The sequence below is a fragment of the Bos taurus genome, chromosome 13, assembly GCF_002263795.3.
Source record: "Bos taurus isolate L1 Dominette 01449 registration number 42190680 breed Hereford chromosome 13, ARS-UCD2.0, whole genome shotgun sequence".
Lineage (NCBI taxonomy): Eukaryota > Metazoa > Chordata > Mammalia > Artiodactyla > Bovidae > Bos > Bos taurus.
Window position 1 is genome coordinate 37,851,828 of NC_037340.1, and position 22,328 is coordinate 37,874,155.

General features: G+C 48.6%; 1 protein-coding gene across 1 annotated transcript; it reads left to right on the forward strand.

Annotated features, from left to right (window-relative positions):
• The first annotated feature begins 1,410 nt into the window (after positions 1-1,410).
• On the forward strand, positions 1,411-20,778 carry LOC112449281 (sterile alpha motif domain-containing protein 1-like). Its single transcript, XM_059892871.1, has 7 exons — positions 1,411-1,477; positions 2,328-2,397; positions 3,742-4,446; positions 6,171-6,375; positions 18,777-18,894; positions 19,347-19,487; positions 20,558-20,778. Exons 1-6 carry the CDS (start codon positions 1,411-1,413, stop codon positions 19,355-19,357), a joined length of 1,176 nt encoding a protein of 391 aa, XP_059748854.1. The 3' UTR covers positions 19,358-19,487; positions 20,558-20,778.
• The last annotated feature ends 1,550 nt before the right edge of the window (positions 20,779-22,328 follow it).

Consider the following 22,328-nt stretch of genomic DNA (forward strand, 5'->3'; position numbering starts at 1 on the left):
ATTTGGCCTTGGAGTACAGAATGAAGCAGGGCAAAGGCTAATAGAGTTTTGCCAAGAGAACGCACTGGTCATAGCAAACACCCTCTTCCAACAACACAAGAGAAGACTCTACACATGGACATCACCAGATGGCCAGCACTAAAATCAAATTGATTATATTCTTTGCAGCCAACGATGAAGAAACTCTATACAGTCAGCAAAAATAAGACTGGGAGCTGACTGTGGCTCAGATCATAAACTCCTTATTGCCAAATTCAGACTCAAATTGAAGAAAGTGGGGAAAACCACTAGACCATTCAGGTATGACCTAAATCAAACCCCCACTAGGTTCCCTTGGCCTTTCCCCTGGCCACCAGGTGTCCTGCATAACCTCCTCAGGGCCAGGCAAGGCTGTGACTTGTGGCCGTTTCCCTTCGCTTAGTCACCCAGACCAGGTTTCCTGACTCTCTAGATACATCCCTGCTCATGGCTTTGGTCTTCTGGGGGCAGTCAGGAGAAGAGGGAATGTGATCATACCCTTGTTCTCACTCGCCACATCCTTCCCACCAAGCTATAAACTCTAGACTTCTTGTTTTCAAAGCTGTCACTCTGTGGCTAACAAATAATGACAGTGATGATAGTAATGAAGCACAGCCACCTCATGGCTTGGACATCATGCCTTCTGGTCAGATGAGTAAACTGAGGACACTCTGTCCTGGAACTTGGGCTACAGGGTGATATCCCTGAATATGCAAATATGGCCCTTGTGTTCAAGGTGCTTCTCTTTCTCGGTGGAAAAAAGACTGCTTGGCAGCTGCTCCCAGGACAATGAGTTGGGTGCAAAGCTTTGCTACTTCTCCTGCCTCTGCTGTTTCTGTTAACTGGCCCCATCCATCCATTCAAAAAGTACCACCTGAAGGCCTATGATAAGTCAGGCCCTCTAATAGGGGTTGGGCATTCACATTACCCAGGCACCAGGCCTACCACTCACCCACATATAGACCACTGTTGACAAGCTGTCTGTGCCATGAGGGTCAGAGTCAGGTTAGGTTGTGATGAAGACCTTGGACTCTGGGTCCTGGGACAAGGAACTGACTCTGCCAACTCACTAGGTATGTGACTTCAAGCAAATTACTGAACCTATCTGACCCTTGCTATCTCAATCTGGAAGATGGGGCTAATTATACTTCCTTTGTACCTTCTGAGGTTTCTGCTTAAGTTTCGACTCTACAGGGCCTCCACTTTCTCCTCCCCTCCAATCCATTCATTGTCCCAAAGTCTAAAACCCTGATTCCCTCCAATAGTCTTCCTCAGCCAACAGGATATGGTCTACATTGTTCAGCAGGCAGTTAGGGCTAGCCACAGTTCAATTCATGTATTCCACAAATATTTATTTCAGGCTTGCTCTGGGCCAGACCTGTGCTGGGCGCCATGAACTCTTCAGTCTCTGGCCTCCTGCAGCTTACAAGCTCGGCTGAAACAGTAACCAGCGAAACAGGTGACTCAAATACATACAATTAGAGCCTACGATAAAGGGTGGGAAAGTGAAAGATCCTCTTTAACCAGAGTCTACCCCAGTGGGGCCTGGCCTTGTCTGAGAGTTACAGAGGACTTTCCTGAGGAAGTGATGTTTAAGAGTCAGAGGGGGATGATTAGGCATCAGTGAGCAACAGAAAAGATAGATTCAAGCAAATGAAATAATACAGAAAAAGACCAGGAGCCTGGGGCTCAGAGAGTGAGGGAGAAAGTGGCCAAAGATGAAGGTGGATGCAAAAGCAGGGTTAGGGTTTTGGGGGCCTTGTTTTGATCTTTATCCTGAGGGCAATGACAAGCACTGAAGTCTTGAAACCAGAGTTATAACTGAGAGGAGGAGCAATTGGTGGTGTGTGCATTTTGAAAACGCCAACCTAGATTAGTATGGAGAAAGGACTGGAGGGAGGGAAGAGGGGAAGAAAGGAAATGGATTAGGACTAGGCCAGGCCAGGCCAGGAATGAGGGTGCTTGGCTCAGGAAGGTCATGACAGGGTGGCAAGAGGTGCACAGATTTGAGAAAAATATAGAAGGTAACTTTGGTAGGACTTGGTGATGCATTGGACTTGGGGATGAGGGATAAGGAGGGGCCTCTGGTTTTTAATGGTATAATAGGAAGAAGCCAGTGCCCGTTCCAGAGACCAAAGACAGAAATGCTGGGGATGCTGCAGGTTTGGAGTGGGGAGGGGATGAGCTAAGTTGGGTGAGCTGGGTTCAATTTGCCTGTAAGCCACCCAAGGGAGGATAGTGAGAGGATAGTCATAGGACCTGGTCCATCTTTACTGTCCCATTGCTCAGTCTTCCTCTCCTCCGAACAGGACTGTCAGCTCTATCAATTTTAAGGATCCATCTGGGCCAAGCCTTGAAGTCCTTACTCGGGATGGAAAGGTGACAAGGTTTTCTCCTTGCCTTCAAGAATCTCACAGATTAGGATAAAGATAGAAAAGGAAGCGTAATTTCCCATTCACTGCTTGGAGGGTGGGGAGGGGCTGTGGGAGTGGGGAAGGGGCCCTTAGTTCTGCCTAGAGCCAAAATCAGCTACCTACAGCCACTTATGGTTACCTGTGGGCCATGTGGGACTATCCAGCATCCCCAGAGGGTTCTTGCCTTCATTCCGTGGCTTAGGCAATTCCCTCTTCCTTGAGCACCCTTGTCCCCATTTCCTTCTGTATATACCCCACCCATCTTCAAAACCTGTTCCAAAGCCATTACCACCAAGAAGCCTTCCTTTCTCTTGCATTTGCAGTCAGCCTTCCCACTGTGCCTCCGGTTACACCCAATGCACGCAGTGTACATCTGATCAACACGTTCCTCACACGCAGCCATTGTAGCATGTTTGCTGCTGCTGCTGCTGCTGCTATGTCGCTTCAGTCGTGTCCGACTCTGTGCGACTCCAAAGACGGCAGCCCACCAGGCTCCCCCGTCCCTGGGATTCTCCAGGCAAGAACACTGGAGTGGGTTGCCATTTCCTTCTCCAATGCATGAAAGTGAAAAGTGAAAGTAAAGTCGTTCAGTCGTATCCGACTCTTAGCGACCCCATGGACTGCATCCTACCAGGCTCCTCTGTCCATGGGATTTTCCAGGCAAGAGTACTGGAGTGGGGTGCCATTGCCTTCTCCGTGTAGCATGGTTACTTGTGTGCAAATCTTCCTTCCCCACCAGCTGGAGAAATCCCAGGGCAGAAGTGTGATTCTTCTGCATCCTCAGAGCTGGGCACTGAGCCTTAGTCACAGTGTAGGCGGAGTTAAGGGGGCGTTTTCTTGAGTTGCTTGGAAACACTAGGGCATACTCAGTGTCGCCCATTAGTCCCTTCCTAGAACCATTGGAGAAGGAAATGGCAACCCACTCCAGTGTTCTTGCCTGGAGAATCCCAGCGACGGGGGAGCCTGGTGGGCTGCCGTCTATGGGGTCGCACATAGTCGGACACGAATGAAGCGACTTAGCAGCAGCAGTAGCAGCAGAACCAGTCCCCCTCACCCCCTACCCTCCAGTCTTCTGACACTCTCTCACTTGGGGGTTCTTTAACCTCTCAGGCCCTTCTCTCCTTCTCCACTCTTCGGCCCCCCAACCTTTATCTTCTTGCAGCTGCAGCATCAAGCTTATTTCAGCAAAGAAACAGACCTAAGCCTTATGAGAGCTATGAGAGACAAGGGCGCGGCTCCTTTAACAGTGGCCAGCGAGGGGGCGTGGCCTGCGGAGAACTGGCCCTAAAGGGGGCGCGGCTCCTTTAAGAAGCTGCCGGTCTGGTGAAAAGAGGGCCCTGAACAGCAAGAAAAGGCCGGGTTGCTTTCGAAGCTGTAGCACCGCCTGGAGAGCCCGGATTCCTCGAAGCTGGCGCCTTCGCCTTAATCCGGATGCGAGGTGTCGGGAGCGGCCGTTACATCAACCGCCAAGAGTGGGCCTTTCAGCTACTGTGGGGACGGTTACCCCGCCCCCGGCCCCTGTCTTGGAAAATACCGGGGCGCCCAGGTCCCCGCCCCCTTGCCCCGGCCCTCTGGGAGAGCCTCCTCCCGCCCGGCCCCAGACTTGCGGTCAGCCCCGCGTGCCGTTGTCTGCGGGGTGCGGGGCACCGGCTGGGGGTGGGCGCCCCGGGCTGCTAGGCCCCTACCCTCACCTGCTGCCGCCCGGACCCGCCCTAAGCGCACCTGGAATGACGGTTGGGTGGGGAGGACGCGGATTCTTTCCGGGAGAGCAACCGCCCGAGAACACCGCGGCCGTAGCCCCTTCCCAAAGCCGGAGCCGCAGACAAGGGTCCGAGGGCACCGAGACTCCCTGGCACGGCTTCCCAGGACCTTTGGGCGCGCAGGAACCCGACCCGACCGGCGAGTGGCGGGCAGATAGGGAGGCAGGCCGGCTAGAGGTTCAGGGCGTCTGCAGGGCCCCAGCGCGCAGACCCAACTGGCGCCTCGAACAGACGCTCTGGTTCCGGCACTACCGGTACTAACACGTGCCCGCCGCTGGGGGCCAAACCGTCAACGGCACGCTGCTCCCCTCCTCCAGGAGCGGCCCCCCGCCCCCCTCCGCCGCCATTCCGCCCGTTGCAGCTCATTGTTGACAGCGGTGACACCCAGACCTACGCATTTACCCAACCTTTCTGGCGAGACAGACATCCCCACGCGTGTACCTACACTCATCCACAGATGCCCTTATGCATCCAATATCACACACGCTCGCTCGCTCTCTCGCTCTTCCTGAGATTCAGCCGGGTGGAGCCACCAAACACCCAGACCAACGGCTGGATAGTGAGAGGCTCGGGCCGTAGCGCCCCCTGCCGAAAGCCCCCTTCCCGTGCTGCAGGCCCGGCCCAGGCATACTGGCTCCGCACCGCGGTGCGCCCAGGTGACTTTCTTAAAGTTACATCAGCTTCTTGAGGCTCTGTGCCACCGCGAGTCTTCCCGCGCGGCGGTGCTGCTCCTTGCTCCTCCTGAGCTTGTTGTGTTTTGGTTTCGGGGAGGCGGGGGCCAAGAGTTTGGTGAAAGTTTGGAGAGTGAAGAAGGCTTGGGAAACCTAGCCAAGTCCCTCCCCTCTCCCAGCAGCTCCCCTGGCCGCCCTGCCCACCCCTGCCACCCCTCCACCCCATTCTCATCCCCACCCCCGGCCGACTTCTCAGGCTCCTCCTCCCAGGGAATAAATTTACAAGTTGCTCCAAGCTTTCCAAGGACTGAGTCCCATGAACCCCTGGGAGTGGGCTCCGCAAAGGAGCCCCCTGCTCTGCCCCATCCTCGCTGCCCTCCAGCTGGGGCCCTTGGAGGAAGTAGATGTCCTCCCCTTGGGCTACGCTGGAATGAAGCCAGAAAGGCCTGGGACACTTGGGAGACTGGGGCTGGAGTTAGCCTGCCAGGCCCCGGCCTTCTGCACCTGCCTTCACCCTAGAGAGAAGTCTGAGCAAATTCCATCCCCTTTGGATCAGTGCCCCTGGGGACTGTGGGCACAGCTGGGTAAGGCCTGGGCCCTACTCCTTGGAACTGGAGGGCTTGGGGGTCCTTTCTCCACCGACCCTCTCACTGGTTTGGTCACACCTACACTGCCTCAGGTTCTATCCTTGGGTTGGGAAGATCCCCTGGAAGAGGGCATGGCAATCTGCTCTAGTATTCTTGCCTAGAGAATCCCATGGACAGAGGAGCCTGGTGGGCTACAGTCCATAGGGTCACAAAGAGTCAGACACTACTGAAATGACTTAGCACTCACGGGGGTTGTTGTATTACAAGGGCTGCAGACACCAACCTGGGCCCTCTGTTCTCACCCTGGGGAGACATGCGGAGGTTCCAATCCTAGCTAAAGAAGACTTTGCCAAAGGGAGCTTTGCTGAGCCTCAGTTTCCTGTCCTACAAAATAAAACACCTTGCTCTGGGCTGCCTCTGAGCAGCAGAGGTTGGCAGTTGATGGGAAGGGGCTCCCACATTTGCTTGTCTTGAGGCCGCCAGCTTTCAAGGAGAAGGGCCAGTTAGTACTGGCCATCAGGGGACTGTTGTCGCCCCAGCATCTGCTCAGGAAGGGACCAGTCTCTTCTCTGCACCCTGAGTCTGTCCTCACTGTTGTCTGCCCAGGAAACCAGTTTTCTTTGTTCCCTGGGGATAGTCAGCCTCCAAGAAGCTGACTCACACATGCCAAAATCGAACAAGATCAGTTGACAAGTGAGATTCCTCTTTTCTAATTTACAGAGGCTCTGAGCAAGATAGCAGGTATCAGGCACAGACACTTCCTGCCAAGGAGCGCCAGTCCATTCCACCAGGCTTCTCCAGGGCCCAACCACTCAGAACTTACAACCTATTCACTTTAGAGGCTTGGTCAGAACCTGGAAGATTCGGAGACATTCTTCTCATCAGCAAGATTATTTTTGTTTTTCCTTTGTCCCCAGCCTTGCAGGTTTGTGATTTGTATTCTATGAAGGAACTGCAGGTGTCTTGTGTGTGTCCTCTTCCTGAGCAATCTGTGGTTCCCATGGCCCCTGCCCTTGTGGATTTGTGTAGATGAATCTGTGTTTGGAGGCGAGTGACTGCGCACTGAAACAGCTCTGGGTCTCAGTGTGCATGTGTGCCCAACTCTGGGGACTGGGCCCCTGTGACCCAAGTCTCTCTCCCTCTGCCTCTCCTGCTGGGACATAAATTCTCTTTCTGGTTTCTCCCTCCCTCCCTCCCACTGGGGCTTGTCATAAAGGGCCACCACACAGGGAAGACAGGATAGAGGCTGCTGAAAGATCCTCCATGGAGTGGAGTGGGGACAAGGAAGCATAGGAGGGTGGGACAATGGCCTCCATTCCCCCTGAAGGAGTAGACTGGGGCTGGGGGCCCCTGAGAAGAGAGCACTGAGTGTCGGTGAAGCTTCTGGAACCAACATGGCCACCCCACTCTAAGGACTCCACGTGAAGTGGGGGGTGGGGAGTGGGCTGAGATTGGATGAAGCGAGGGGAGGAGTGCTCAGGACTCAGTCCTGAGTCAGGGAGAAGGTATATTTGGGATGAATCCCAGGACAAGAAGACAGTCTTCACACTTTTAACCCATGGGGTGGGAGAAATATATTTTCCCTGGGGGTTTGGAAAAGTTGGAGATTTTGCCCACATGGGTTTTGCTAGACTGATGGCATCACACAAAGTACATTTGCATACATACAGAGACTTATATATCTGTGCATTTTACCCATTTTGATCTAGAAAGGGCTTCAAGCAGATGCACAATGAGGTGAATCCTGAGGAAAAGCTTAGGAGAAAAATTCTGTTTTGAAAAATCGCCTGTCTCCGCGAATCAGAGACCAAAGCAGCTGTTTTCCTCCAACCAGAATAAGGCCCCAAGGGAGGCAGGATTGGGCCTAGCTCAGGTCAGAGCCGAGATGGATTCACCCCCACCGTGAGCTCCCCACCCTCGACCGCTGGCCCACAGGATGGGAAGGGCATGGCCAGCCTGAGCCATCGTGGGGAGAAGTGGGGAATCAGGCCAGAGGACAGAGGGGAGGACCGATGGGGTCAGCCATCTCGCTGGCTGGCTTCTTCCTGGGCAGGGCAGCAAGAGGACAGGCAGCGGCCGGGCCCCACCCACTGTGGTCTAAGGCGTGTCTCAGGAGCCTCCCAGTGCAGTGCTATTTCCTGGGAGGGCTGGGTCCACGTCAGATCCCCCTGGTGCTGACTGGTTTCACTTGTCATCATCAGCCCGAAGAAACAAGGCCTCTGTCGGGCGGCACAGAGCGTGCTTAGGTGTGTGTCTGGTGGGATGAGGGATCAGGCCAGATGTGGGCCACTTCTGGAAGGAACTGTAGGAGCTGGTGGCACTGGGCAGTTGGTGGAGGGGTGCTGGGAGACCCTGCGAAGAAGTAGGGGAAGGGTGGACATTGCTTTGAGTTACAGCCTGGCCTGATCAGGCTTGAAGCCCCAGCCTCAGGAGCTTCAGAAACCCACCTGGGCTCTGCTCTCAGAATCTTCCTCCCTTGAATGCCTAGTGGTCAGTGCCTAGCACCTTCCCTATCCTGTCCCAGTGCAAGGGAGGGATCTAGGTTGGTTCCAGAAACAAGAGCTGCCTCTGGGGCTCCGTGTGCCCTTCAGGCCATCCTGCTGTGCTTACTCTGGCGCTGGTCCAGGGGGCAGCATGAGCCAATTACAGGAATCAGAGCAGGGGCCCAGCCTGGATCTCAGCAGCTGCAGGTAAAATTAGAAGGAGAGATTGGAAACAATGACTTTGGCCTGTCTGGGGTACAGCCTTGATGTCCAGAGCATTCAGTGTTCAGATTTCTAAATACCTTAGCGCTCTCAAAATCCAGGATTCCCAATGCCAAGGGTGCCAGAGCTCTGAACACCACAGTGAACCCGAAAACTAGAGTTCCCAGCACCCAGAGGCCCTAAATGCCCAGAGCCCCTCATGTCTAGATCTCTGGGGTTCCTAACATCCACTGCTCTGAGTGCCAATTCACTGGGAAGGAATCTGGAGTGGGGGGAGTGGCGGCCCTGTTGACCCAGTTCCCTTCAGTGACTGGCACTGCCTGAGGAGTGGCCATCACAGAAGCTGGGCCAGGGGTGGTGCTGGAAGCAGCAGCAATGCTTCCCTGATGCTCTCATCCTGTCCTGAAGTGGGATGAAGACTGATGCCCTTTCCTCCAGTCCCTCCCCACCCCCGGTCACATGACCTGTGTGAGTGAATGTCCACTAACTCACACGTATGAATGTACATCTGCTCTGTGCTGGGCGCTGTGCTGATTTCTAGGAACTCAGCCCTGAGAGGAGAGGAACTCCTGCTTTCCTGTATTGGAACCTGACCCTATGTCATGTGCTGGGGTGAGACAGCATGTTTCTGAGGCCCACGTGTAGTCAAGGGCTTGGCTGTGGATGTCAGGCTGTGAGCACAGACAGTCAGCAAGTTGACGTGTCTAACAGAGCGGATCTGACTATGTCTCTCCATCAGGCCGTCTCTGCCTCACTGCTTTCTTAACGGGTGGAGGTAAGGCCCCTATTCCACCGGATCGGGCCTCCCTGTGAGGAGCAGGAGGCTAGTCCTGGGCTAGAGGCTGACACCCAGAGCCATCCTGTTGAGGGATGAGGGATGAGGGATTCCTCCCACTGCCCCTGCCCACGCTGAACCCAGAGCCTCCTTGGATTGGGAGAAGTGGCTATAAGTGAAGCAGCCAACACCAAAAATGGCCATCCACCCTGGAGAGAATCCTGAGACACCACCCCCTCCTCCCATCCAGCCCACCCAGCTTGCCGACCTGGAGACTGGATAAGGCTCCTGTCTGACTCTGCTTCCCCGGGTCCTGTCTGAGTAATCCTTTCAGACTGGGAGAAGGAACAAAGCCATGATGTGCCTACCAATGGACATCACAGGGAGCTGTGACATGATGGGGAGTGATACCAAGCGGGTGGTATCTGGCGGCCTGAGTGGGTGGGTCTCCATCAGCTGGCAGCACCCCACAACTCCCAGCAGCTGAAGATGGCGACACTGGATAAGGTTTACTGGAGGGCCCTGCCTTACCAGTCTCCCCCACATGCCTTATAGCCTCTTACCCCTGGGCTAGCTCAGAGAGCAGGCTGGGAGCAGGCTGGAAGAGGGGAAAGGGTCAGCTGTGGCTGGCTGAGCTCCAAGGCAGCCAGCCATGGTCAGGGAGCCCTGGCAGAGCCCCAGAAAGGAGGTGGGAGGGGTCCCCAAGACAGCCATGGCTGCCTGCATTCTTATCCCAAGACTTCCACTTGATAGCCAGGTAAACAGGAACCTCGCTTTCCTCAGTATTCCTCAACAGAAGACTCTCAGTACTGGCTACCAATCACAGTACTGCTATGGGGATTAAACAGGGTGAAGTAGGCACAGAAGAGGGCCTGGTACCTAGTAAGTGCTCATCCTCCTTCCTAGGGAAGGCCAGGATCCTATAAGGGGCCCACCTGGCCCAGGAGCAGCTCCCAGTTGGCCTGAGCCTTGCAGGGGTTTCCAGAATCTGTGCAGCCCCATCCCCACCCCATCCCCGTCTGCACTTGACTCCAGACTCCCCAGGAATCCTGGACTTCCTGGAAGAGTTTCTTCCAGCGCCCCGCACTGATTTCTTGGAGCCCTAGTACCCACTGGTGACAAAATCCATCCATGGCAGTTACAGCCTATCCTTAGGGCACATCTATCCAGACAAAGTGCTGTCTTTATGCCTTCCTCACATCATGTTTCCCAGAAGGAACTATCCCCATGTTCTAGAACTAGGGCTCAGGCAGGGTAAATAATTTGCCCAAGGGGAAAGAACTAACAAGTGGTAGAACCTGAGCCTAAACACAGGTTGGCCAGTCTCCAAAACCTATGCTCTCACCCTGCGAACCATATACACACACGGTCATGTGGTGACCCAGTCAAAGTTTTATGTGCCGTACTGATAATTGGAATGCAGGGATGCTTGGGTGTGCGCTCACTGAAATTCTTCAGCTGTGAGTACAAAATCATGTGACTTGGTTTTGAGCACAGTGAGGTTGGGTGTTTGACTATGGAGACGTTTTGCGTGGCTGTATGATTGTATTGTGTGAGTATAACCATAGTTAGACTGGTCATTTGTGTTGTGTGAAACTAGCCATGGCAAAGCGCAGCTCTGTGTGTGTGTGTGTGACTGTTGTGGAGGGGTGTGTGGCTAGCTAGCGAGATTGTGGGGAAGTGGCGGAGGGCCCTGGGTTCCCAGCACCCCTTGCCTTTGTGGTCCCAGAACTGTGTGTGCTCACCATGACACGCTTGATGGGTGGCTCCACGTGCCTGATACACTCCCTTGGGCCTCCCAGGTCTTAATCCTCCCCTCACCCCCACTTTCTTTGGAGGAAGTAAGGCAAATAGTGCTGCCAATGGAATTGGCTTTCAGTTTTTCCATAGGATATTTGTGAGAGCATTTTATGAACCTTTGATGACTCCATTAAAAAATCATTTAAAAAAGAAAATATAAATAGAGCTATTCTAATTCTTTCATTTGAATTCAAGTGTCAGCTCTTATTCGATCTCCAGGTATGTTCACAGATCCCTGGGGGTCTCCAAGACCCTTCCAGGGGATCTACAAGGCAAAAATGATGTTCATAATACTACTGAATTGTTCTTTGCCATTTTCACTTGGTTGATATTTGCACTGATGACACAGAGCAGCAGCGGGTAGAACTGCTGGCACCCAAATAGGAACCAAGGCGTGGCTCGCAACTGCACCAGCAGTCTCAGTCTCTCTCTTTTTGTCTGTCACTGTGCCAGCTCAGCACCAAAAAAGAAGAAAAGGCCGATTTTGCTGTTGATAAAGCAACAAAATTATAAATTTTATTAAATCTCGAGTACATCTTTTCAACATTTCATGTGACAAAGGGGAAGTGTGCATATAGAAGTATGACAGTTATCTCCAAGAAAAGCACTCAAAACGACTGAGTTGTGCGCCGAGGGTCACTTTTCTCACCGACTGGCTTCTTTCACTTAAAAGAGCACATGACAAAATAGTTACTCGGACTTGAGTTTTTGGCATGATTTTCTCAAGTGAATGAAGTGAGCCTGTCACTTCAAGGGAAAAAAACTATTGGTGTTGTGGCCACTGATACAATTAGAGCTTTCAAGTGAAAATTAGAGTTTGGAAAACTTCCATCTGCTACCATGAGTTTGAAAGCGTCCCAAGTTTCATGAGATTGGTAATGACATTAATGAATGTACAGGCTTTTTTGTTTGTTTGGATTTTTGTTTTGTTGGTTGGTTGGTTGTTGGTTATTGTCTATGTGAGATGTGTCAACATTTGGAAGATCTGATAACTAACTCAGTGAACCAATATTTTCCGAATGACCAGGGTACGAGTTCCAGAAACATGCATGGATAAAAGAACCATTCAAAAGCAAGACAGACCAATGGATTTTAATAGAGTATAATCGGTTCACTGATATAGTTTCAGATTCCACACTTAAACATCACTAACATTTAAGAAATGACACCTGTCGAGTTTTGGTGTAGTACCAAAGAGGAATAGCCACAGCAAGCTAAAAGACTATAGTTGTTGTTCTTTAGTGGCTCAGTCGTGTCCCACTCTTTTGTGAACTTTTTTCAACTGTAGCCCTCTAGGCTCCTCTGTCCATGGGATTCTCCAGGCAGGAATACTGAAGTGGGTTGCCATTTCCTTCTCCAGGGGATCTTCCCCACCCAGGGATCAAACCAGTGTCTTCTACATTGGCAGGTGGATTCTTTACTGCTAAGCCACCTGGAGGCCCAGAAAGACTATTAACTTCTCTCTTTTCCAACTACATATATTGTGAGACTGAGTTTCGTTCACATCTTGCAACCAAAACTATTTATTGCAACCGATTGAATACAAAAGCAGGTATGAGAATCAGTATGAATCAATACGAATATCAACAGATAAAACTCAAAAATGTTGGTGTCCTCAATATTTAAAAATGTTTTATTTTATATTGAAGTATAGCCAATTAACAATGTTGTGATAGTTTTCAGGTGGACAGGAAAGGGACTCAACCATAGATATACATATATCCATTCTCCCCCAAACTCCCCTCCAGTCCAGGCTGCCACATAACACTAAGCAGATTTCCCTGTGCTATACAGTGAAAGAAAGTGTTAAGTAATCACTTAGTTGTGTCCAGCTCTTTGCGACCCAGGGGACTGTAGCCCTCCAGGTTTCTAGTCCTTGGGATTCTGTAGGCAAGAATACTGAAGTGGGTTCCCATGCCCCTCCTCCAGGGGATCTTTCAGACCCAGGGACTGAACCTGGGTTTCTTCCATTGCAGGCAGATTCTTTACCATCTGAGCCATGCACTTTTAAGGTGGTCCTCAAATTGAGTGAAGGTCCTCAATTACTTTTAAGTGTAAAGGTTCCTAAGATGAAAAAGTTTGAGAACCACTGAATTCGAGTTTTACTTTAAAAAGGACAAAACTGTGTAAAAACTTGCTAAGAAACTAGATCTAATTTGTCCCTATAATAATGGTTATGTAAAACAATAGAGGCAATAGTTAATGCTACAATGGCTATCACATTGCAATATATAGATGTATCAAATTAATATGTAGTCCCCTTAAATGTACACAGTGTTATATGTTAATTATATCTTTTTTTTAAAGGGGATTTTATTTTTTCTTGTCATTATTAATGTATAAGAGAATAAGCTTCTTTTACTGCTTCCATCACAAAGCAAAGAAGTCACAGATTTTCAGCATTTTCATGGTGTGCCTGCTGGCATTGTCTCTCCCTTGTGGAATGTTCACCTTGTCACCTTCTCCCTGTACAGCCTGGTCTTCCTCCATGGGAAGAAAATTGATCCCTCAGTAGCTCCTGCCTCCAGGAGCGCTGACATTGGCCAGTTTTCTGGCTGGGCTGTCTGTAATTACGGACGCTCCTTCTCATCCCGTCTCTCCTGTTTCTAAACACCCTTTTAAAAAAGCGATTATTTGTTAAGGACTGTGTTAACTTTATATTTCTTTTCTCATTTAATCCTCACAATGATTCTACAGGCTAGAAACTATGATTCTCCTTTTAGAGGTAAGAAAACTCAACCTCAGAAAGCTTAGGAGAACCCTCTAGGAATGGAAATGACTTGAAAGCCCTTTTAATTCATACATTCATAAAGTTGCCCAGCTGAATTTTGGTACTTCAACAATTGTTCTTAGTAATAAATTACCACTGAAGGGAGACATGAGCACAGACATGAGCACCCGAGCCCTGAGGATGTTTGGGTCCTGGCCCGTGAGACCCCCCATGCTGAGAGCATGTCTGAGCCCTGCTGATGATGTCTTGCCTGGACTGTTTCCAGAAACTTTATGCCGAGCCTTCACCCCCACCTCACCCCCACATTCTCTGCAATGGCCACTCTGAGCCCTTACATGGGGCAACATGCTTGAGCTCCTCACTGCATCCTGTATACCTGGGCCCTGTGATCCACCATCACACCAGAACCTCACTCCTGAAGTTGAGATCTGGGTGGGTTCAGACTCCAGGATGGCACCTTTTAGGCAGCAGCAGCAGAAGTGGGGGCTGGAGGGTGAGGGGAGTGGGTAGAGATGGAGTGTGAGCCGAGAGAAGCAAGCATGGAGAGGAACCTTGGGCTGTCGGCCCCCAGCCACAGCCAGGAATGTTCCCAGACAGTGCTGACCTCTCACCCCAGCCCTCTTCAGCTCAGGATCCATAGCCCCCACCACTCCCACTTCAAGGACCAGCAGCCACCTCTGGAGCAACTGGCCATCACCATAGCAACCAGGCCAGACAGGATGGGAGTGTGGTGGGGCTGCTTTAAAGACTTATATTGCTTCTAAACATAGGCCTGTTCCTCTCATCATGGTCATGTTCAGGGGCCCTGAGGACTGGGAGATCCAGACCAGCAGGGACCATCCGCTCCCTCCGTGCCTCTCAACTCAGGGAAAGAAGTTTCTGTGTTCTCAGCCAGGTCCTTGCCAACACACTCCAAGGGGAAATTCAGGCTCTCTGTCCAGGCCCGCCCCACCCCAGCACTCTGGATGCTGGTGAACATCGGGCATTCTGGTGGCAGAGTGGGAAGGGAGGCAGGGAGGGGCTGACCCCTTGCCTCTGCCCCTCTGGGCTGAGCCGTATTACGGACAGGACCTTGTCAACTGAGTGGCTGATGGGAGGAGTAGAGGAGTGACTGTGCGAGGTGGGGGCTGCTCAGGGCTCAGTGACCTAGACAGAGGCCTTGTGCAGCCGATGAGCTGTCACGCTGGGTCTAAGCTCCTTACCTCGGAACTCGAGCCTCTCCACCCCTAAGGCTAATCCAGAGGTGAGCACGGGAGGACCTTGATAGGTCTCCAGTGACCCATGTAGCCTAACCAGCTGTGGCCCCATGGGGGTCAGGCTTCTCTCCAGCCCTCTCTGTGAATCTCTCTGCTTCTGGGACTCCTCTGCCCGCCTTGCCTTGTGTGGTGCCTCTATGCTTTGGTCTCCCCGACTCCACATGTATTTCGTGCCTTGTCTTTGTGAAGAGCCCTGTGGCCCCGACTCCCTGAAACCCTGGTGGGTTGACAGAGGGGCACGGACACCACTAGGAAATGGGCTACACAGACCTCAGTGACAGGGCCGTGGGTGACAGCAAGTCTTTGGAGACACAGACTGGTAGGTGATGTGAGGTCTTAGACGGCACAGGGTCTCGGTGGCAACGCATTGCGGGTGGCCCAGGTTTGAGGGACGTTGGGCTGTTCGTACTTGGCACACAGATTGGGTGACTCTGAGTTTGTGGCTAACACAGGATCTGGTGACTCAGAGCAATTTAAAATGTGTTCTTGGGCGGCCGGAGCGACAGCAGTGGTTCTTGACTAGGGCAGTTTGTCCCTCCCCTCCAGGGACATTCGGCTGTGTGTGGAGATGCGTTCGGTCGTCTCATCTGAGGGGAAGCTGTGCTATTAGCGCGTAGCGTGCAGAGCCAGGATGTTGCTCCACAGGCCACATCACAGGCCCGTCCCACACAAGGACCTAAATGTGGGGCCGACTCTGAAACCCGACTGCCAGGCTGAAATCCTAGCTCCTGCCTTCTGCGACTCTGGGTGAATCTTCTTATGTCTAACGTGGAGTACGCAGGCAGTACCCTTCTGGAGTGCTGGGATTGCTGAGCTGACTCTTGTCAAGTGTTTGGAATTGGGCCTGGCACAGAATAGGTATCGTTTTTTTGACTCAGGCCTGGAGAGAACAAGGGTAGGTTTAAATTCAGTGACTCAAACGTTCTCTCCCTTTCTTGTTACAGTTTCTACTTCAGACAGCCTTCTTCCATCAGGAAACCACGTGGCCAAAAGCGCTCCTGTCTTATAGTTACCAACCAGGGTTCTTGGCCTTCCTTGTGAGTCAGTCCCTAAGTCGTGTCTGACTCTTCAACCCCATGGATTGCAGCACACCAGGCTTCTGCACACGTATCCTTCACTATCTCCGCAGTGTGCTCACATCCAACTCACATCCATTGAGTTGGCGACGCCATCCAACCATCTCATCCTCCGATGTCCCCTCCTCCTGCCCTCAGTCTCCTGCCCTCTTCAGGATCTTATTCAATGAGTCGGCCCTTCACATCAGTTAGCCAAAGTACTGGCCTTCCTTACTCAATAAAAAATAAGAGGCCAGACAAGAAATTCACACAAGGACTTTACTGGGGCTTCTACCGCAGCAAGGGGACACGAAAACAAATAAGTTTCGCTTGCTGGCTCCCTGAGCGGGGAGGGCAAGGTGGTTCCGTATATGGGGTGAACTTAGGGCTCTGTCCAGGGGTTGGGCCAGAGGGGTGGCTTGGGTGGTTTGCCCACCCCGAGTTGGTATTGAGTGCAGGTGGCATGTGGAATACCCTGCTTTTGTTCCTGACCCCCGCTTTTGTTCCCAGCTCTTTAGAAGTGGCAGTTGGGTTTCTGGCCTTTTTAATATCTTGTCCATAATTTGCCCTAACTGCATGTGCACACTTATTTCTCATGCCTTATGGTTTCTTTGTATTTTTGTTGCTCCAGGAATGTTTGTCCAGATGTGAGCATTGCAGCCAAGGGTCCCAGGTCCCAGCTCTCAGACGGTCTTTTCATATCATGCAGATGTATTCCTCTTTTCTGAGGAAAAGAGACAAATATCTATAAATCCCTAAGAAATGGCTCTGATTGGCTAAGCCTGGGTCACTTGACCACCCACGTTTTGCAGAATACCTCGTAAATAGACTAACTCTTCTATTCTCCATGAAGACTTCCCTGGTGCCTCAGCAGTAAAGTATCTGCCTACAATTCAGGAGACCAAGTTTCAATCCTTGGGTTAGCAAAATCACCTGGAGAAGGAAATGGCAACCCACTCCAGTACTCTTGCCTGGGAAATCCCATGGACAGAGGAGCCTGGAGGACTATAGTCCATAGAGTCTCAAACAGTCAGCTACAACTTAGCAACTAAAGAACAACAATGACAAATTTTTCATGACAACTCTCTGGAGTAGAACTCTTACTTTCCTCTTTTAATAGCTAAGAAAACTGATGCCCAGAGGTTCAGTAACTTGCAAATCCAAGATGGGATCAAGGCAGTCTGGTTTAAAAAGATGCACCCTTCCTTCACTGCCACCATCTTGAATGTTTATATTTAGATATATCAGGTTTTATTTTTAAATGTGCAAAAAGAAGCAACATTGTATATGTTCATAAGATGCATTCACAGAAGCATTTTCATTACAAAGAGTTGCTCATTTTTCTTTTTCTAAGATAAAGCAATTGCATTAACCATTAGTCATCTGGTTTCTTGAGTGGGCTAATGAGAGAATGGTTGTGATTTTCTTGGTGAGAGAAAACAATAAGAGCTGGTCCTGGGGTGAAGGGTGGGGTAGGAGGGAGGAAGGGACCTTGGTGATGAGCAGAACTAAGCCTAGAGAGAATCTAGACTTGTCCTTGTCCTGAGCTAGGACTGCCATGGTTGACAAATTCTTTTGGATGATGACCCACGACGGGACTCAACCTTTCAACTTTCCCTGAAGCATTGATAGGGATACAGCACAGTCAAATCAATAATTCACTAATAATACATCTGCTGTCAGTTGCACACATCTTGAGGGAAAGAATGCCTGCATTGTGAGATTTATCTTGCCCTAGGGCCAAGGGTGCGAGACAAGGGGCATAGATAGACAGGTGTGCTACTTACATCCTTATTCATATCACCTAATGCTTCTTAGGTGCTCAGTATAAGGAATAAGCAGATGAAAACATGTGAGTGGGTTGAACAGGAGGAGGAAGTTTCCCTTGGGGAATTTGGCATCAGAGGTGGGGTTACAGTGCTCTCTAGTGGACACTTTGTGAATTTACACAATATCAGACGATGAGGCAAGTTGGTTTTTGTTTTTGTTTTAACCAAGGGGTTCCCTCTTCAGAGTGTTTGGGAAGCAAGCCCATAAGAAACACTGTGTGTGTGTGTGTGTGTGTGTGTGCGCGCGTGTTGGGAGCTATGCAGCTTTGCCTAACTTCACCATGCAGAAATCAGGAAATGATTAGAGAAGAAAGCTGTGCGAGTAGTTGATGGCAATAACCCAAAGATTTTATTTAAAATGTGAGAAAACCCAAGGCTGTGGAGATAGGAACTTCTCCCCTCGCTTGACATGGACTAAGGTGATTTAAATAAGGCACAGCCAGTAACTTTCCAAGCAGACCTGGATGACTGCCTGGCTGATTCTAGATGTTAGTTAAACTGAGAAATACTCTAATTCCGCTGATTCCCCTGATTCACCCGGAACAAGAAATAAAAAGTGCTTTGCCATTATTTAAAAAAAAAACAAAACAAAGCAAAAGAAGAGAAGGACCAAGAGATAGTATGCCCACAGTAAACAAAAGTACATTTTTTTTTCAGGATGAGAAAATAGAAGGGTTTGGGGGGAAGGGCATGTAAGAGGAGATGAGTTAGAGATTTCATCTTAATGGTGAATATTTTTGTCTTTAAATATGTGTTTAACTTTTTCTCCTTCTGAGAGGGTAGCACACTCTGTTTCCAGCCAGAAACTGTCTTTGATCCAATTGGATTTAGAGCTCTTTGGTTAAAAATTAGTATCTGGGGATTTAGAAAATATTTTGTTTGCTTGAATGGCTTCTCTTAAGTTTGTAAATGAATTGTTCTACTATGAGCCTAAATTGCTCTTGGCAAAACTGTCTTTATGTGTTTAACTGGCCAAGGTAAAATTTGTTTCATTTATGAACACAGTAAGATGAATTAAGAGACATTGAAAAAGCTGAGTTATTCTGATAATGATGTTAAGATGTTTTTGGTTTTGTGTGTGCAAATAATCGATTAGTTTAATAAAATTTAATTGAAATTGCTCATTAATGCACCATTATAACTTGAACACATCTGTGCAAATATAACTGTTTTAGTCTCTTCAGGTCATAACAAAATACCATACACAGAGAGGTTCAAACTTCAGGCATTTATTTCTAACATCTCTGGAGGCTGGGACATCCAAGATCAAGGTGCTGGCAGATTCAGTTCTTGGTGAGAGCCTTCTTCCTGGCTTCCTGGCTTGCAGAAAGTTACCTTTTTGCTGTGCATACACATGGTGGGGAGGGACGAAGGGAGAGAGAGAGGGAGAGAACGATGGAGAGAGAAAGTTTTTGGTTTCTTCTCATAAAACACTAATCCCATTATGGGGGCCTCACCTCATGATCTCATCTAAACCCACGCACGTACCTCCCCCAAGTCCCACCTCACAATATAACAGAGAACAAACCTGACTCCATATTGGAGCTCTTGCTTTAGCTCGAACCTGTGTGCTCTGTTTCCTGTGCCTACTCCTGCTGGCTCTGCACCCTGGAAAGGAATGCTGCCTACAGCCTGAAACACACACCATAGCTCCTTTCCAGGGCTCTGACTCCCAGGCTGGACTATTGAAGATATCACAATTTACATTCATATGGAGATAATTTTTCTCTTTTGGAGATTTATAGGAATATGGTGATGAGACCTAGAGTGGACAAGACCAAAGGATATCACATTCCCTCTGGGGTCTGGTCAGCACCAAGAAGTTTGCAACAACCAGCCACATCCCCTACCCTTTCAGTATAAAAGAAGCCTGAATTCTAACTCGGGTAAGATGGTTCTTTGGGATACTTGTCATATGGTGAGCAGTATGAGCTTAGACTCGGTAACAATATTATCATATTAGGGGTTAGGGTTTCAGCACAGAAATTTTAACACATAAACACTGAACTGAACTGAACATAAATTTGGGAGAACACAAACATTCAGTCCATACACGAACCATCCAGGAAAGATACTCCTGATCACTACCTTCTCTGTCCTTCCCAAAGCAACCATTACCCTGACTGCTGATCCCCCACAGTAGATTTGCTTGGTTTTGAACTTTTTATAGTTAGAATTATACAGTATATATGCTTCTGTGTGTGTGAGATTCATTCATGTTGTTAGGTGTAAAAGCAGCTTATTTGTTTCTATTGCTGTATAGTATTCCATTGCATGAATACGCAACTATTTATTCATTCTAGTTTTTCAGTTTTTGATGACCAGAAAATATAAATATTTTGGTACACATACCTAGGGTTTGGATTGCTGTTCCCCAGCATTTGCATACATTCAACTTTTACAGATATCATCAAATGGTTTTATAAAATGGTTGTAGCAATTTACACTCCTACCAACAAATTGTGAGAGTCAGCCATGGTAAAAGTATTTATCCCACAGAAATTGGCAACTTCTACAAATCACACTTTCTTTCCTAGTGAGCCAGTTGTTAAATAGTTACCAGGACACCACAGCCAATACACACTGTCACAAAAACTTCATATGTTTTTCAATTCTTGGTATTATCAGTCCTTTTCTCCCCTCAAAAGAAATAATAGAAGATATTTTAGTTCAAAATTTTAATTGAATGTATTTTAACTAATATAAGACAGAATTTAGAGGTATTATTTTTATTTTATTAAGATAAAAACTAATATAACATTGTAATCATCTACTCTCTAATAAATTTTTTAAAAGATCAGATATACAAGCAATCAGATATCTTTTACTTTCTATACACATATACCCCTCAAGTTTAAAAATGATAAACTTATTTTTCAGTCTTTTCAAAATCATACATACTTTTATGAAAAATTAAGTTTTATTGACTCAACTAGGGTTTTCTTTTGCTCTGCAGCATGCAGGATTTTCATTCCCCAGTCAGGGGTTGAACCCGAAGCCCCCTGCATTGGGAATGCAGAGTCTTAACCACTGGACTGCCAGGGAAGTCCCAAAACCATACATCTTAAAGTCAAGGATGAGGAAAAGCCAGGATAACCTTACATTGTTGGTGCATCTCAAATCTGTCAGAATGTCTATCATCAAAAAAGAACATAAATAAAAAATGTTGGCGAAGATATGGAGAAGAGAGAATCCTTGTACACTGTTGATGAGAATGTAAATTGGTACAGTCACTGGGGAACACAGTATGAAGATTTCTCAAACAACTAAAAGTGGAACTTCCACATGAACCAGGAATTCCTCTCCTTGGTGTATATCCCGCCAAAAATCAACACTAATTTAAAAAGATACATACATCCCAATGTTCATAGCAGCATTATTTATAATTGCAAAGATGTGGAAGCAATGTAAGTATCAACACATGAACGGGTACAAAAAATACAACTTTATAGATGTGGTATATACCACATCTCAGCCACAAAAAAGTATGAAATTTTGCCTTTTGCAGCAACATAGATGGACTTGGAAGGCATTATGCAAGTGAAATAAGTCAGACAGAGAAGGGCAAATATTGTATGATAGCACTTATAGGCGGGATCTAAAAAAATACAACGAACTAGTGAACATAACAGAAAAGAAGCAGACTCGCAGATACAGAGAACAAACTAGTTGCCAGTAACACTGACTGTAAGAGAGAAGGAAAAGAACAATTCATACACCCATCGACCACAGAATGGATAGTTTGTGGTGTAGTCACACATGGAATACCACACAGCAGTAAAAAGGAAAATGATATTCCTTTTTGTGCCACAACATGGCTAATCTTCATAATTATAATTTTGAGTGGAAACGCAAGTGTCAAAAGACTACTCTTTTCACTAAGATCAAAAGCAAATAAAAAAACCAATAGCTTATTTAGGCATCAACATATGTGATAAAACCCTCAGATAATTGTGACCTCCTAGGGGAGGCATGAGTATTGGATGGAAGAGGAGTGCGTGCTAGACCTAAGTTACTGATAATAGTTTAGCTCTTGGGATGAGTACCAAACTCATGGGTTCTCATTATATTATTTTAAAAAATGAAATCAAGAAATGAATAGTCCTCACCATATCATCCTTTACTACTAACAGGATCTTCATTGCATTCAAACTCAACCAGAGAGGATGACCAATCTCACCCCTAAGGATGCCAGACTCTCAGTCCCTTGAGCGTTTATCGCTGCAACTATTTTTGGTGTGAATCACTGTATTGGTCAAAGTGCTTTGTGCAAACTACAGAATCTAATACTCAGTTTAAAAGAAAGGGATGCATTACAAGGTACTAGGTACTGTGTGGGCTTCCCTGATAGCTCAGTTGGTAAAGAATCCACCTGCAATGCAGGAGACCCCAGTTCGATTTCTGGGTGGGGAAGATCCACTGGAGAAGGAATAGACTACCCCTTCCAGTATTCTTGAGCTTCCCTCGTGGTTCAGCTGTTAAAGAATCTGCTTGCAATGTGGGAGACCTGGGCTGGACCCCTGGGTTGGGAAGATTCCCTGGAGAAGGGAAAGGCTACCCACTCCAGTATTCTGGCCTAGAGAATTCCATGGACTATACAGTCCGTGGGATCGCAGAGTCGGACCCAACTGAGTGACTCACTCACTCACTCACTCAGGTACTGGGTAAAGCTGAATTTTTGAGGCAATAAATTGTGGCTGATGCTAATTATGAATAACAAGAGGCTG

Bases quoted from the DNA above. Each gene is read 5' to 3' on its own strand.
- LOC112449281 (XM_059892871.1), top strand. From the start codon at position 1,411: ATGAACTCTTCAGTCTCTGGCCTCCTGCAGCTTACAAGCTCGGCTGAA. The intron at 1,478-2,327 runs GTGACTCAAATA...TCCTCCGAACAG, and splicing joins AACAGTAACCAGCGAAACAG to GACTGTCAGCTCTATCAATT. The intron at 6,376-18,776 runs GTTTGTGATTTG...TAACTGTTTTAG, and splicing joins CTTTGTCCCCAGCCTTGCAG to TCTCTTCAGGTCATAACAAA.